The sequence below is a fragment of the Eriocheir sinensis genome, chromosome 28 (assembly GCF_024679095.1).
Source record: "Eriocheir sinensis breed Jianghai 21 chromosome 28, ASM2467909v1, whole genome shotgun sequence".
NCBI lineage: Eukaryota > Metazoa > Arthropoda > Malacostraca > Decapoda > Varunidae > Eriocheir > Eriocheir sinensis.
The window spans coordinates 15,065,977-15,078,885 of record NC_066536.1 but is presented as its reverse complement, the minus strand read 5'-3'; the positions used below and the strand labels follow the sequence as shown (position 1 = coordinate 15,078,885).

At 39.7% G+C, this 12,909-nt stretch overlaps 1 protein-coding gene across 4 annotated transcripts; it reads right to left on the bottom strand.

Moving 5' to 3' along the window:
- Positions 1–162: 162 nt before the first annotated feature.
- On the bottom strand, positions 163–10,663 carry LOC127004620 (heterogeneous nuclear ribonucleoprotein H-like). Of its 4 annotated transcripts, none has more exons than XM_050872641.1 (11): positions 10,476–10,663; positions 7,893–8,000; positions 7,182–7,340; positions 6,819–6,962; positions 5,747–5,885; positions 3,999–4,171; positions 3,714–3,850; positions 3,465–3,566; positions 3,088–3,207; positions 1,866–2,088; positions 163–1,007 (listed from the first exon to the last, which is right to left on the bottom strand). In XM_050872641.1, exons 1-11 carry the CDS (start codon positions 10,486–10,488, stop codon positions 604–606), a joined length of 1,722 nt encoding a protein of 573 aa, XP_050728598.1. In that variant the 5' UTR covers positions 10,489–10,663; the 3' UTR covers positions 163–603. The 4 variants fall into 4 exon arrangements, with proteins under 4 accessions (XP_050728598.1, XP_050728600.1, XP_050728599.1 ...); XM_050872643.1 differs by having other exon boundaries at positions 1,965–2,088; positions 10,476–10,662; XM_050872642.1 differs by having other exon boundaries at positions 3,714–3,838; positions 10,476–10,661.
- Positions 10,664–12,909: the final 2,246 nt, after the last annotated feature.

Genomic DNA, 12,909 nt, shown 5'->3' with positions numbered 1-12,909 from the left:
TGCAATCACTAGAGCTAAAAGGAATTTCCGTCGCATTTTGTTTGGCTTGGAGCTTACAAACTTACTGTTTTGGACTGGTGAACTGCCCCCATGCTTCTACCTTTTGTGACCTTTCCCTCTGTTAAGTCATTAATTCAAGGTTTCTATAATATTAAACAGCTGTTTTCTTTTCATTTTTATTAATATACTAAATGGTACAATTGTAATTCCGCCTGCACTCATCATCATCCTGCGTCCTCCAAGTGGAATGTCGGTTTTCCAAGGAAAATTATTACAATTAGTTTTTGTTTCAAAGCTGTAGAACCATCCAGTCAGGCCCCACTCCTGGCGGTCTCATCAGTAAAAATTAGCCTACCTCCACTCCCAACATCTACAGGCCACTATTGTCATGCTAACCACCAATTGGCAACATATCTTCACTACACAAGTCATCTTTAAAAAAGAAAAGTAACCGAGTCATAATAATAAAAAATAATAATAATGATAATCAGATATTCTTACGCTTCCTAGACAAAAAATCTTGAATCCTTGACTCTAAGTAGAACAGTACAAAGTACTTCATCCAAAGGAATCTTCTGGTCAATTCAAGATTCACTTGTCTCTCTAGCAGAAGCTGTTGTAGTTGTTGCCCGACATTTGGTCACCAGGACCATAGCCGTTGTTTGAGTTGAACCCATTGTTGAAGCCTGATCCAAAGTTACCGCCACCCCCACCCCCCATCCCTCCACTGCCCCCACCAAGGCCGCTGCTTCCACTACCCATGGAGCTGCCCAGCCCACTGCTCAGCCCACTGCCCATGCCTCGGAGGCTGCCCGAAAGGCTGCTGCCTAGGCCACTCCCTAGGCCACTGCTCAAGCCACTTCCAAGGCTTCCGATGCCACTGCTGCCCAGTCCACCTCCCATGCCACTGCCCATGCCTCCCCCCATGCCTGAACCCAGGCCGTCATCCAGAGAGCTGTAGCCGCCGCTGCCACCACCGCCAGCGCCATTGCCGTAGCCACTACCACCTGAAAAGACAAGAGAAACTGCTCTAGCATCGTGTTACAATCAGATAGATTTTCCTAACCAGACAAAGCAGATCATTGGTACTCTTACTTGCATTGACAACTTAAGAAACAATAATAAGCAAGTCTGATGTAAAAGCTTCCCAGCATTTTGAAATGAGTGAATAACTATCAAACAAATTAGAGAAATAAAAGGAAACATTACATCAATGCTATACTATGAACTTGAACTTAATATGCAACTTTACTTAACTCACAAAATTTTAAATCTTCAAGGAAGCAAACAAAGAATGAATTATTTTATCCATTTGATTGGGCTGTCTAGCAAAATTAAGGTTTGAATGTCCCCAACTGAATGCAGGAGACTGATGTAAGATGATGATGACAATGACATGAATACCTCCACCCTAGACTAACCTAATACCCCCCCAACAGACTTCCACTATGGAAATGATCATGATGATGAAACCCATATGGAAAATTCTACGAACCAGACCAATTACTTTATAGAATGGTTTCCCTTGATATGTGCAATAGAAATTCCTGAAGTGAATATATAAAACCACCAAACTAGCCTATTATTCCAAGGCTTACCCTTATGAGCTCTGGTTTTAAATAGCAAAACAAAAACAATGCTAAATAGTAATATAGGTTACAATAATGTCCTCCCCAATATTCCCATGTATATCTTGACCTGACTCTTAGCTACTCTAAACTTCACACCAAGACTAGATCTTATAATAACCCCACCCTCCTTAATCACCAGCCTTTAAATGAACAACATACCCTATACCTATAGATGCTGCACCTTTGGCTATCCTCCCTTACTTACGGTAAATGGTGCGAATGCGACGTACCTACCTCCCCCCATTCGGTTTCCCCCCACATAGCCCCCACCAAACCCGCCGCCCATGTTGCCACTGCTGAAGTTGCCACCGCCGCCACCGCCACCAAAGTTACCAGTGCCAGGACCACCCATGGGTCCCACAGGTCCACCCATGGGTCCACCAGGACCTCCCATGTTTCCACCGGGAGTAGAGTTCAAGAACAACTCTATGTACCGGTGCTGCATGTTGGCTTTGTCCTGAGGTGAGAATAGAAAACCGATTAGTCTAATAACCAAATATTAACTTTATCTAGATTTCTAACAATTAAAATCATGCAGTCCACTGATCCTAATTTCAGCTTTTCAACTCCATGAGAAATATCTAGAATTCCTCTAAATAATGGTTACAAGATTTGGATGCGAGAAATTTGCATACTACAGTAGGGCACTGATTTATCATGAATTGATCTTGCTTGCTGAAACAAAAGATCATGAATAAGGGACATTCAACCATACACAAATCTTACTTAAACTTTAAGTGATGTCATGCTTCACCACATCTCTTCTAGCTCCCTCCCAGATAGTGAATTAAGAGGTGGCAAAATAGTATGGCTGTGAAGTGTGTGCGCATTTACTAATTCAACTATGAAAGGCAGTAGACTAAAGCCTTACTAAACAGCTGAGAAGAAAGGAATTTGCATTTGAAACAAGACTGTGTCTGCCAGCAATCATTTGTTTAACTCTTAGTGCTTCCCTTAACACAACACTGCTTAACAAGCTAACTTTTATTCTACTTATGCAGAGCCTTAGCGCATCAAAATTCAGATTTTAATCATATTGGGATAATTCCGTCATGAAAGCCTGAACATAGCTTTAATGTCTTGGCAACCCTGCCAACCAGGCATAATGCAGCTGAGAATTAGCAAATCTCTGCTTCTTCATTCTGATGGTTCTCTCATCCTTGGAGAGCCTTGTTCAATCTTTCTGATATTTTTGTTAATGCAATTATAATTGTCATTGTGTTTCTCAGGTACCAAACAAAATGGATTTGAAATAACACTTTGGTTTAGTGTGAAAAGAATTAGCACAACTATCTTGGAAACCTTTCTCTCATAAAATCAATGTCCTACTGTACAGGACATGCTAATACAATTCAACATGAAAAACTTTTGTGTGTGTATATATATATATATATATATATATATATATATCGATTATGTAATAGGTAAACTGTCACATTAGAAAGAGTTTACTAACCTTGCTCATGGCTTTCACAGCATCGTCGTGCGTGGCAAACTCAATATCTGCTTCACCAGAGGGACGGTTGGAGCTGTCCATGATTATATTGATGTTGACAGGGTTTAGGGGCCGGAAGAACTGTATTGGAAAAAAAAGTACAATGGCACTTCAAATATGTGTAATTGACAAGCTCAAATTTTGTAACATGCTAATTTGAAATTCTCTGCCCATTAATAATAAGAACATGATATTAGCCTTTTACTTTACTTAAGATCTTCAGTGCTGAAATTATACAATGAGAGGATGATCTTAATTTATCTGCCACTGGCAACTTGCTTTTGGAGCTTGTGAAACATAGCCAATATGGTAATGACAATGAAAAATATATCACTTACATCTGCGATATCCATCTCCGTCGCTCTGAAGGGCAGGCCTCGCATATGGACACAGTGGCCAGTCCCATTATTCCAGTTTCCACCTCTTCCACCAAAATTACCCTACAAAGAAAAAACACCATACAGTGACAGCCTGTTTAAAAAATATCTATGCACAATATTACTCACCTCAACTTGCAGTCAGTAGAACACTTTTAATGCAATAACAAATCCCTTACAGTTTACGCTTACACCAAGCCCTCTAATTACCTTGAGGCCACCAGGACCACCTCCCCTGCCGCCACCTCGACCACTCAGCCAGCTGCCGGGTCCATCGTTGTAGCCACCGGAGCCACCCCAGCCAGGGCCATCATCATAGTCATTGTATCCACCCTCTGAAGCAAATTCTACAATACATTAATAAACTCTGCACAGCTGCAGTTTCATTATAATAATAACTCTCATATCACATAAGCAAAGACTGCTAATGAGGCATATTCATACAGTTTGATGAGCTGGGACTCAGCTCAAGCTACTTTAGACTCATGAACTTACGTGTTCGACCACGGCCACCCAAGCTATAGCGGTTCATTCCTCCAAATCTATCGCGAGAGTCATATGGTGTGGGTCTGCTGTTGTAGCCACCCATGGGTCCCCCAGGGCCACGCATCTTCGGACTCATGGCAGCCCGAACCTCCCCTAGGTTACTTCGGAAAATCTCAATATACCTGTTGGAAAGGGAGCAAGTTAACAAATCCACAATGAACTGAGTGAATTCAGCTTACTGAAAATAAAGCTAATTGAATGGTAGTGGCTCTACTGGAATCATCAACTTCTTGTAAATACATCCCTAGGAACACCATGATAAAACTTTCACTTCTTTTGTTGCCTTCCAGTGATTAATATAACCACAATACCTAGAGGAGCCTTACTTCATTCTAGCTGAGTCTTTTGTAAGATTCTGCAACAAATATCCACATACATTAGTTTAACTAACAGTACTCACAACTTCAGAATCTAATTTTACATTACATATTTACAGCCAACTTTCAGTTGCTGTCACTGCTCCTCTCCCTCATCACCTGAACTTCAATTTACACACACTATTTATTTATATGTATTTACATAACTTTAGTGAAATATTAACATGAATAACTGCAGTCTAGAAAGTTTGTAACTGTTACCGCCAGTGTGGAAAGTCCAAGTCCCAGGCCCGGCCCGGCCCCACCAGCCCGTGCCCGCGTCCCGGCCCGGCCCAGTGCCTCTTCCCGCTCCTTCCCGGCCAGCCCAGCCCGGCCCGGCCCAGGCCCACTGCCCAGCCTCCTCTGCCTACCTCACTCACCGCCTGCCCTCCCGCCCACCACGGGTTTTCTGCTGCTCTGCTGCCACCAGTCTCCTTCATTTTGTTGAGCCCTTCTGAACTTTTCTTATATACTAATTTACAGTCAACCTTGGGACTCCAACATCCAACATCAAGCTTCTAATGCAATCATGAAAGTATTTTTTCTACAGTCATTAAGACAGATGCTCTCTTGGATACACTAAGTTACACATCAGGATTTCTTACCTTCATGCAAGATTTTGATTAATAACTGCTGAGTCCCATTGGCATTTGAACCAAAATGTTAGATCCCTTACCCACTACAAGCTGTTTCAGGAGTACTGCTCAGGATGTGGAACTATGAACCATTCCCTGCCCTTTACGGTCCTCCCTCAATCAGCGTCAATTAACCTTAAGTAACTGGGGTTTGGTTTCGGGGATTGGAGAATGATACCCTTGGAATGAGTGATTTTCAACAGAGGACTAAGTCTTACTCATGCCAGAGAGATCAGAAAAAAATAAATAAATAAAGAGGAAACCAAAGTGGGTACCATTCTCTAGGGAACACTGGATATTCCTTGCTCTCAATGAATATGGCCTTAGCCATTCTTTTTTATTCAACATTAGTTTGGGAATCATACCCATTGCCAAAAACTGCAAGGAATCTATCCTGGGAAGTAGCACCCTCCCATTCCTCCCTCCTCCCTTCCTCCCCACCAGTAGCAGCCATCTACGCCCCACCAAGGTGCATGGTAGTAGGAATGTCAAACTTCAAGCTGCCTTCCACCTTATTGATGCCCATTAGATAATTGATAACTCCATAAAAATTAAGAATTATGATAGTATTGTGAACAGCCAATATGTGGGCAGGTGGGGGAGGTATATTACACTCAAAACTTGAAAAACCTGCTCCATAGCCTGTACCTTCATCAACTGTTAACCTGAATGCAACACCGTGCCACCTGTAGCGTTGCCTTCCCACCTGTGCGCTATCTTTTCCTTATGCTTCTCAAGGGATTTTTCTGCGACATCTTTGTTTATAAACTGAACGTATGCCTCCCCTGTATGCCGCCCCTGGTAGTCGGTAGGCAGAGCTATCCCGTTCGGAACTATCTCCAACCCTACCCAGCGACATTGAAAGAGAATAATGTTAAGAATAGTGTGTGGTCACTATAACATTATGGGTTCTTATTATACTACAACTTGAAATAGCCAGCAAAAACAGTAATGTCTTTTCTTTCAAAATCCAGCACAATTACAAAACGAAGAATTTGCACCTCCCAGTTACAGGAACTTTTCCCCACAGCATTTTTTTTCCTTATTGGTAATTTTAGCTTCAAATTGGTACAACTAACAAAATGTATTTATCCTCAAACTAAGGAACTGAGGCTTGTCATAAAGTCTGTTTTGTGATTCAAGGACAATTCATCAAGTAAATAGGTGTTGTGCACACAGCACTCAACAAAATAGTTTGCTTTGATACTGAAAAGGACTTTGAAAGAGGAGTGATGTCATGACTCAGTCTTTGATGCTTCTGACTTTCCACCAAGAAACACACTCTTGGGACTTTTAAAAACAAAAATTTTGGATATCTTTTTAGTTATGGCTCATAAGTCACTATTGCTTTCCATGTTATGAAGATAAAACTCTTTAGGAATTGACCTTAACTTTTTTTTAAAGCAATTAAGTACTACATTGTAAATTCAATATACCAAGGTATTTCATATATCATTCCAATCAGTTGTCAAACTTTCAAGATGGCAAAAATGTAATTTTTATGAATACTCATGAATGTCTGGGCTTCACCTAGGTAAGCTGTGAGGTGCTACTAATACCAACTAATTCTACTTTTTTCAAGTTGTATACATTGTTCCTGTTCCATTAGTAGTTCCAATTATGAGCAAGTATTTAGACATACGGTATATAGGATCATTATTTTATCACAAGCTACACTACTGTACTAAACATTTAAACTTTAGTGCAAATTCGAAATATACTTAATATTTTTGACAATTGATTTATCAGAAAAGAGAAAACAATCCAAGAGAGCTTACCGGAGAAGAACTGAGCAATTTCTTCCTTTGAGCAACCAAAGGGCAGGCCTCGGAGCCGCACACAGCCGTCATCCTCCCCGCCAGCTGCTCCAAACCCTGCCCTCTTTACAACCCACTCCATCTCTGACTTTTTGGCCTTGAAAACTGAAATAAGCAAAAAATCATAATGCATCACCATAAAGAAGATACTTTAAGAAGGGAAATACATACATGGCACATTGCACATCAAATACAAATAGGAGTTTTGTATGTCTATGTTGTAACATAAATTAGTTTTTGGTGACTACATTTTCCACATTTGAGCCAAACCAGTACCAACTGAGAACCAGGAGGCTGAATTGTTGAACTTGTCAATTAACAAACCTTCGATATATCTGCGGCCCATATGTTGGTTGTGTTTCTTCTCAGCCAGTGCCACATCTTCCTCTGAAGTCACCTCGATGTATGCCTCTCCACTGGGCCGACCCTCCCTGGACAGTGTTAGGTGGATGCCTTCCCGTCCACCCTTGATGTTTACCCCATCTGAAGTAAAGTATCAAATTATCCTATAAATCTCCACTTATAGTTGAGATAAATACACAATACTCTCATAATGATATCAACTGGACATCTCTTCTCACCAGTCAGCTGCTGTTGTGGCATGTAAGAATAAAACATCAAGCAGCAAAGTGTTCCAGCAATGTCACACTTACACTGATAAATTACATAATGTTGTTAGTTATTTATATTTACTTTTAAATACCCCATAGCAGCTATACTTTTGCCAGAACTTGTTTATTTCCATTTCACAATAAGAGGGAAGGCAACACATGAAAAGAGAGTATCAATTTAATATCTACTACTGAGAAATCACTTCAGATGTTGAATTAAACACTGGAAAGGGAGGGATCAAATCTTTCCAACTCACTAGAATGTTTTTAATAACACTACACTACTCGATATGTTGGCATGCAAATTTGAAACTCAATTAGCCACTAGCCACTTTCCTGATCTATATACATTGCCATATTAAAGGGGAAGAATCTGTTATTACCCAATCAAACAATTATTTTCTATTATCTGAGGTTTACTCACCAAAGAACTTAAGTACATCTTCAACAGTTGCTGACCAAGGCAGTCCCCTCACCCTGACGACAGTTTCTTCATCAACTTCGCCCATCTTGACAGGCTTGGACTCGCCTTCTGCAAAACAGAATGTACAAATGTAAGTGGAAAACAGTAATTATACATCAGGAAGATTTTTCTCAATATACAAAATATGTACTATATTTCTACTTTGATGATTACAAAATACAATAGCCACCATTTGACTAAAAACCTTCAAATTACCCAAAACCATAAAGTTCTACCATTTGAGAGGAATTGATGCATTGTTTTCCTACCCATCTTTTTAAATAATTGATGATGAAGAGGGAATGACTGGTCCTTGTTCAGTGATTCCCTGCACATGTAAAGAGGTTCCAGAAAAAATTGAGGACCCCGGGCTTAAACTTGGGGTCCCGTTTTTAGTCAAATCAAAATAAGCGTGAAAATAGTGATATATATACCACCACCCCAGGCATAGGCAGCATAGCCTTAAATGATGAAATGTGCAAATACATGAAGTGACTAAATATACATACAAACATATATGTATATAGATAGATGAATATAGATAGATACCTGGGTACTTAGGCACTCGTTACCCTGTGGGAAGAAAAGAGAAAATGAAAGATGAAGGAATAAAAAAGATAAGAGATGAGAAGAGGAAAAGAAAATTGAGTGATGGAGAAAAGAAAGAGAAGATATAGGAGGAGAAAGAGGAGGATTATAAGGAGGAAAGATAAAAAATGAAAATCACCCTTAGATAGATTGATAGACAAAGTTACTAAGGCGCCAGGGCCAGATGAAATTTTTCCCAGGGTATTTAAAAACATGTAAATCTGAAATCAGTGGGCAGCTAACAGAAGATTTTAGGAAGTCACTAGACACGGGTGGTGCCTGTTTCATGGAGGCAGGCATCCGTTATACCAATATATAAGAGGGGAGACAAATCTTCTATGCAAAACTATAGACCAATTAGTTTGATGTCAGTTAGGTAAAATGTAGTTTGATGTCAGTTAGGTAAAATGCTCGAGTCAAAAATAGCAGATAGTATTAGGGACCATACTGACAGACAATTTAATTCACGACTCACAGCATGGGTTTATTAAGGGAAAGTTGCGCCTTACTAATCTTTTATCCTTTTACAATATAGTATACGAGGCAGCTGACGATGATGAGAGTTACAATGTAGTTTATCTTGATTTTAGTAAGGTCTTCGATAAGGTACCTCACCTGAGACTATTAAACAAAGTCAGGGCTCATGGAATTGGAGGGAAGGTTTATGATTGGATTAGGGTGTGGATTAGTGACAGGAAGCAGAGGGTTACCATTAATGGTAAAAAAATCTGAATGGGGTAGTGTTACTAGTGGGGTTCCCTATGTTCTTATGAGAATTATAAGTAGCAAAAATAAAAATCACCCTTTAGCTGCCAAACATAAAAAATACACCATGTTGCTACACTAGACCCCTCGGCACCTCGCCCCTATTCTCTATTTTCACCAGCCATCCTTCCCTCTCCCCCCATCTACTCTACCCAGCACGCATCGCCTCGCCAGCCTAGTAGAAAAGAAGAAAGAAAAAAACGGAAACGGAAGTCTGGCCCGCGAGGCGCCTGACAAAGACCGACGCCACAGCCCCCCGCGGCGCCCCTCTCCCGCTCGCAGCTGCAAAATAGCTCGCAGAGGTCCACCTTGCATACTTTTCCTATACTTCACTCACTACTACCGTTTACTTCCCCTGTTTCGGCACCAATACGTGGTACAAACATCAGAGCAATACTTATAGTCATGAGGCTTGATAACAAACGAGTGGTGCAGATTTTAAGAATTACCCCCACGATGATGCTCACTCAGTACTTGCTTGTTACGTAGATCTGGTGTGTTGTTGTTGTCTTGGGGGCAATATTAACAATCAATGAACACCACGACTGAACAAACTAGGACAAAATAAGGGAAATTAGGTAGTTTTCCTGCTGTGTGTCCCCAGTGCGCATGCGTGGTGGACACCAGAGCGACTTATTTCTACGAGGAGGTTTTTCTCGCGACACCGGCCCAGCGTCTTTCCCAACCCTTTATACCCCCGGGGGCTGAAGGCAGGGTGACCAGACTACCCTGATGGACAACCCACGTGGATAAAGCTAATATGACACCATTAGAGTCCTTGCAAACAGGATAATAATAATGCCGGGCAGGGGAGGGGAGGCAGGCACGCGGCGGCGGTAACAGGTAATGGCGCCATCACCCTTAACCATTACCAGCTTACCCGTAGTGCATTGCCTTCCCAAGTACGACACAAGGACACAAAAGGAGCCCAGGAAACAATAAATCATCATCCCCGAACTAAATCCATCCACCATCACCCATTATATAAGACATGCTCATAATGGCGCCATCCTTATCCATTACCAGCTTACCCGCAGTGCATTATCTTTCCAAGTACGACACAAGGAGACAAAAGGAGCCCATGAAACTATAAATCATCATCCCTAAATTAAATCCATCACCCATAATATAAGACATGCTCGTAATGGCGCCGCGGCCCGTCCCTCCTCCTCCCTCCTTCCCGATACTCACCGACTTCAGACATAACAGCGTGGCCTTCCTCGATCTCTCTAGATACTCCCGCCGCGCCCTTGGTTCCACACGAGTAAGGGTAAAGTCACAAGGATGCAGTAAAGGGATGGCAAGGGTGAGGCGCGGGACAGCTCGGGCGTGAAGGCGTTGTCTTTGGCTGCGCGGGGCCTGGGAGGGAATGCTCGTCCAACGGTGCCAGATTGTGGTCTTCAACATATTATATTCACCGACTTCTAGCCTAAAACCGTCGCCTATAAACACATAATGATGCTCAGTTGAAGTTAGTGTTGAAACCGTAAAGTATCGGGAGGTTTTCGTGTTCTTATGGGTCAGAAATCGAAAAATTAGATGTGCTATGTACGGTCATCTGGCAACATTGTGGTCGCCATCTGCGCGCGCACCGTTGCTCTTAGAGACGCTATTACAATTTTTATACGTCAATTTTGTGAAGGTGATGAAATTCTAGCAGCTTTTCGGATTCCTAAGCTATAATATGATCATGAAATAAAAATCTCTATAATATCAACATCTTAAAATAATGTATTCTTGTTAAAGAAAAATAGAAACATTGGCACTATTGGAGGGAATGGTCGCCTCCTATGACCGCATGCTGCCCTTCATCTCAGACACTCTTACAGTTTTTCTATTTCAATTACGTGAATGGGATGAATTTTTAATATAATTTCTTATTCATAAGCTATAACGACACATAATAAAAATACCTAAAGCATCAAAATTTCAAAATAATGCATTCTTGATAAAGCAAAATAGGAACACTGGCAACGTTCCATTTCACCCCACGCGCGGAGGTATACACGCGCGCTTTTCAAAAATAAGTAATGCCTAGATTAATGCAGTTTCTCACATCACCTACTTCCAAAGGCTGAAAAAAATATAAAAGGAGTTATAATAAGTTTTTTTTTTTTTTTTAAGTTCATGATGAAGAAGGGTCACACTACCACCTGGGTCATAAAACTACAGCTGAAAATGCCCACTTCCATAAAAGGCTTGTCAAATATGTGCTTGGCATAGAACTTTAAGAATATGAACCCAAGTAACACAAAATCAATTTCACGTCCCATTTTAGTCAAGATTATTTGGATTATCTCCATGGTTTGTTGTTTCTTGTACGTCACACATTCTACCTTAGTTTCATTAAATATTCCATCTCCATGTAATTCACAAACTCAAGTATTTCACATGTACTATCAAGATGGAGTTTTCTCTTTGCCATTCTTTAATCAGTGGACTTTCACTTGCTAGACTGCACACAAGAATAAAAAATGCTGACAATCAAACTGAACTCCTTTTTAAGCCATTTAAACACAAAACAAAATTTCCCCACAAGTAATGACTCCAAGATATACTCCAATCAAAGCCAGAGATGAATCATTTCTATTTGTTTATTAACAGTAAGGCAAAGAAAGTATGTACAAGTTAATACACACACAAAAAAAGATAAAAGTTACATGATGTGACAAAGAATGGAATTATTAAGAACTGTATATCAACGATGGACACCTGTGTATACAACAATCTAAACCTTCCTGAAAATTATCTAATACAGTGCACTATAACTTGTCTGAGAGAGAGAGAAAGAGAGAGAGAGAGAGAGAGAGAGAGAGAGAAGCCATCTAAAGTAGGGAGGAGCACATTTTTGGTATTTTATCCCTCCAAGTTTTCTTTTAACTGGAAATCCTTCTTCATGTTGAAAGATTCTACCTCACATAATATTTACTCTTTAATCACATTTTTTACACTTTGAAAATTATCCAAGAACAGCTAACAGAAAAAAGTTAACCTGAGCATGAATCATTTCTTTTGACTCTATCTTTTTGCCATAATTAAAATTCAAGATTGTTTTGATGTTTTGAGACATATGAAATATATATATATATATATAAAATATATATATATATATATATATATATATATATATATATATATATATATATATATATATATATATATATATATATATATATATATATATATATATATATATATATATATATATATATATATATATATATATATATATATATATATATATATATATATATATATATATATATATATATATATATATATATATATATATATATATATATATATAAACATGAAAACTGTTTAGCTAAGTCCCCACCAAAAATCAAAAAGGAATCCATGTGCTTGTTCCTAGCCTTGGTGATCACCCAGTCCATGGGATGGAGTGCTTGATTATTATCCCTGATATGGAATGAGTCATGCAGGTATGTTAACCTCTCTAACACTCTACACTCAAGAGGTCATTACATCCTAATTATGATGAACATGACAAAACACTTGTTAAGCCACAAGAATATTAACAATCACGCTGTATATGTAGCATTCTATAAAAATAAATACAATATTTATTTTTCCAACTGTCCTAACACAGTGCTATCCAGATATC

Excerpts from the sequence above, each read along its gene's own strand:
- LOC127004620 (XM_050872641.1), bottom strand. Across the intron at positions 7,341-7,892 it reads AGATGTACTTAAGTTCTTTG|ATGGGGTAAACATCAAGGGT; the intron begins GTGAGTAAACCT and ends ACTTTACTTCAG. Across the intron at positions 3,851-3,998 it reads GGGTGGCCGTGGTCGAACAC|AATTTGCTTCAGAGGGTGGA; the intron begins GTAAGTTCATGA and ends AATGTATTGTAG.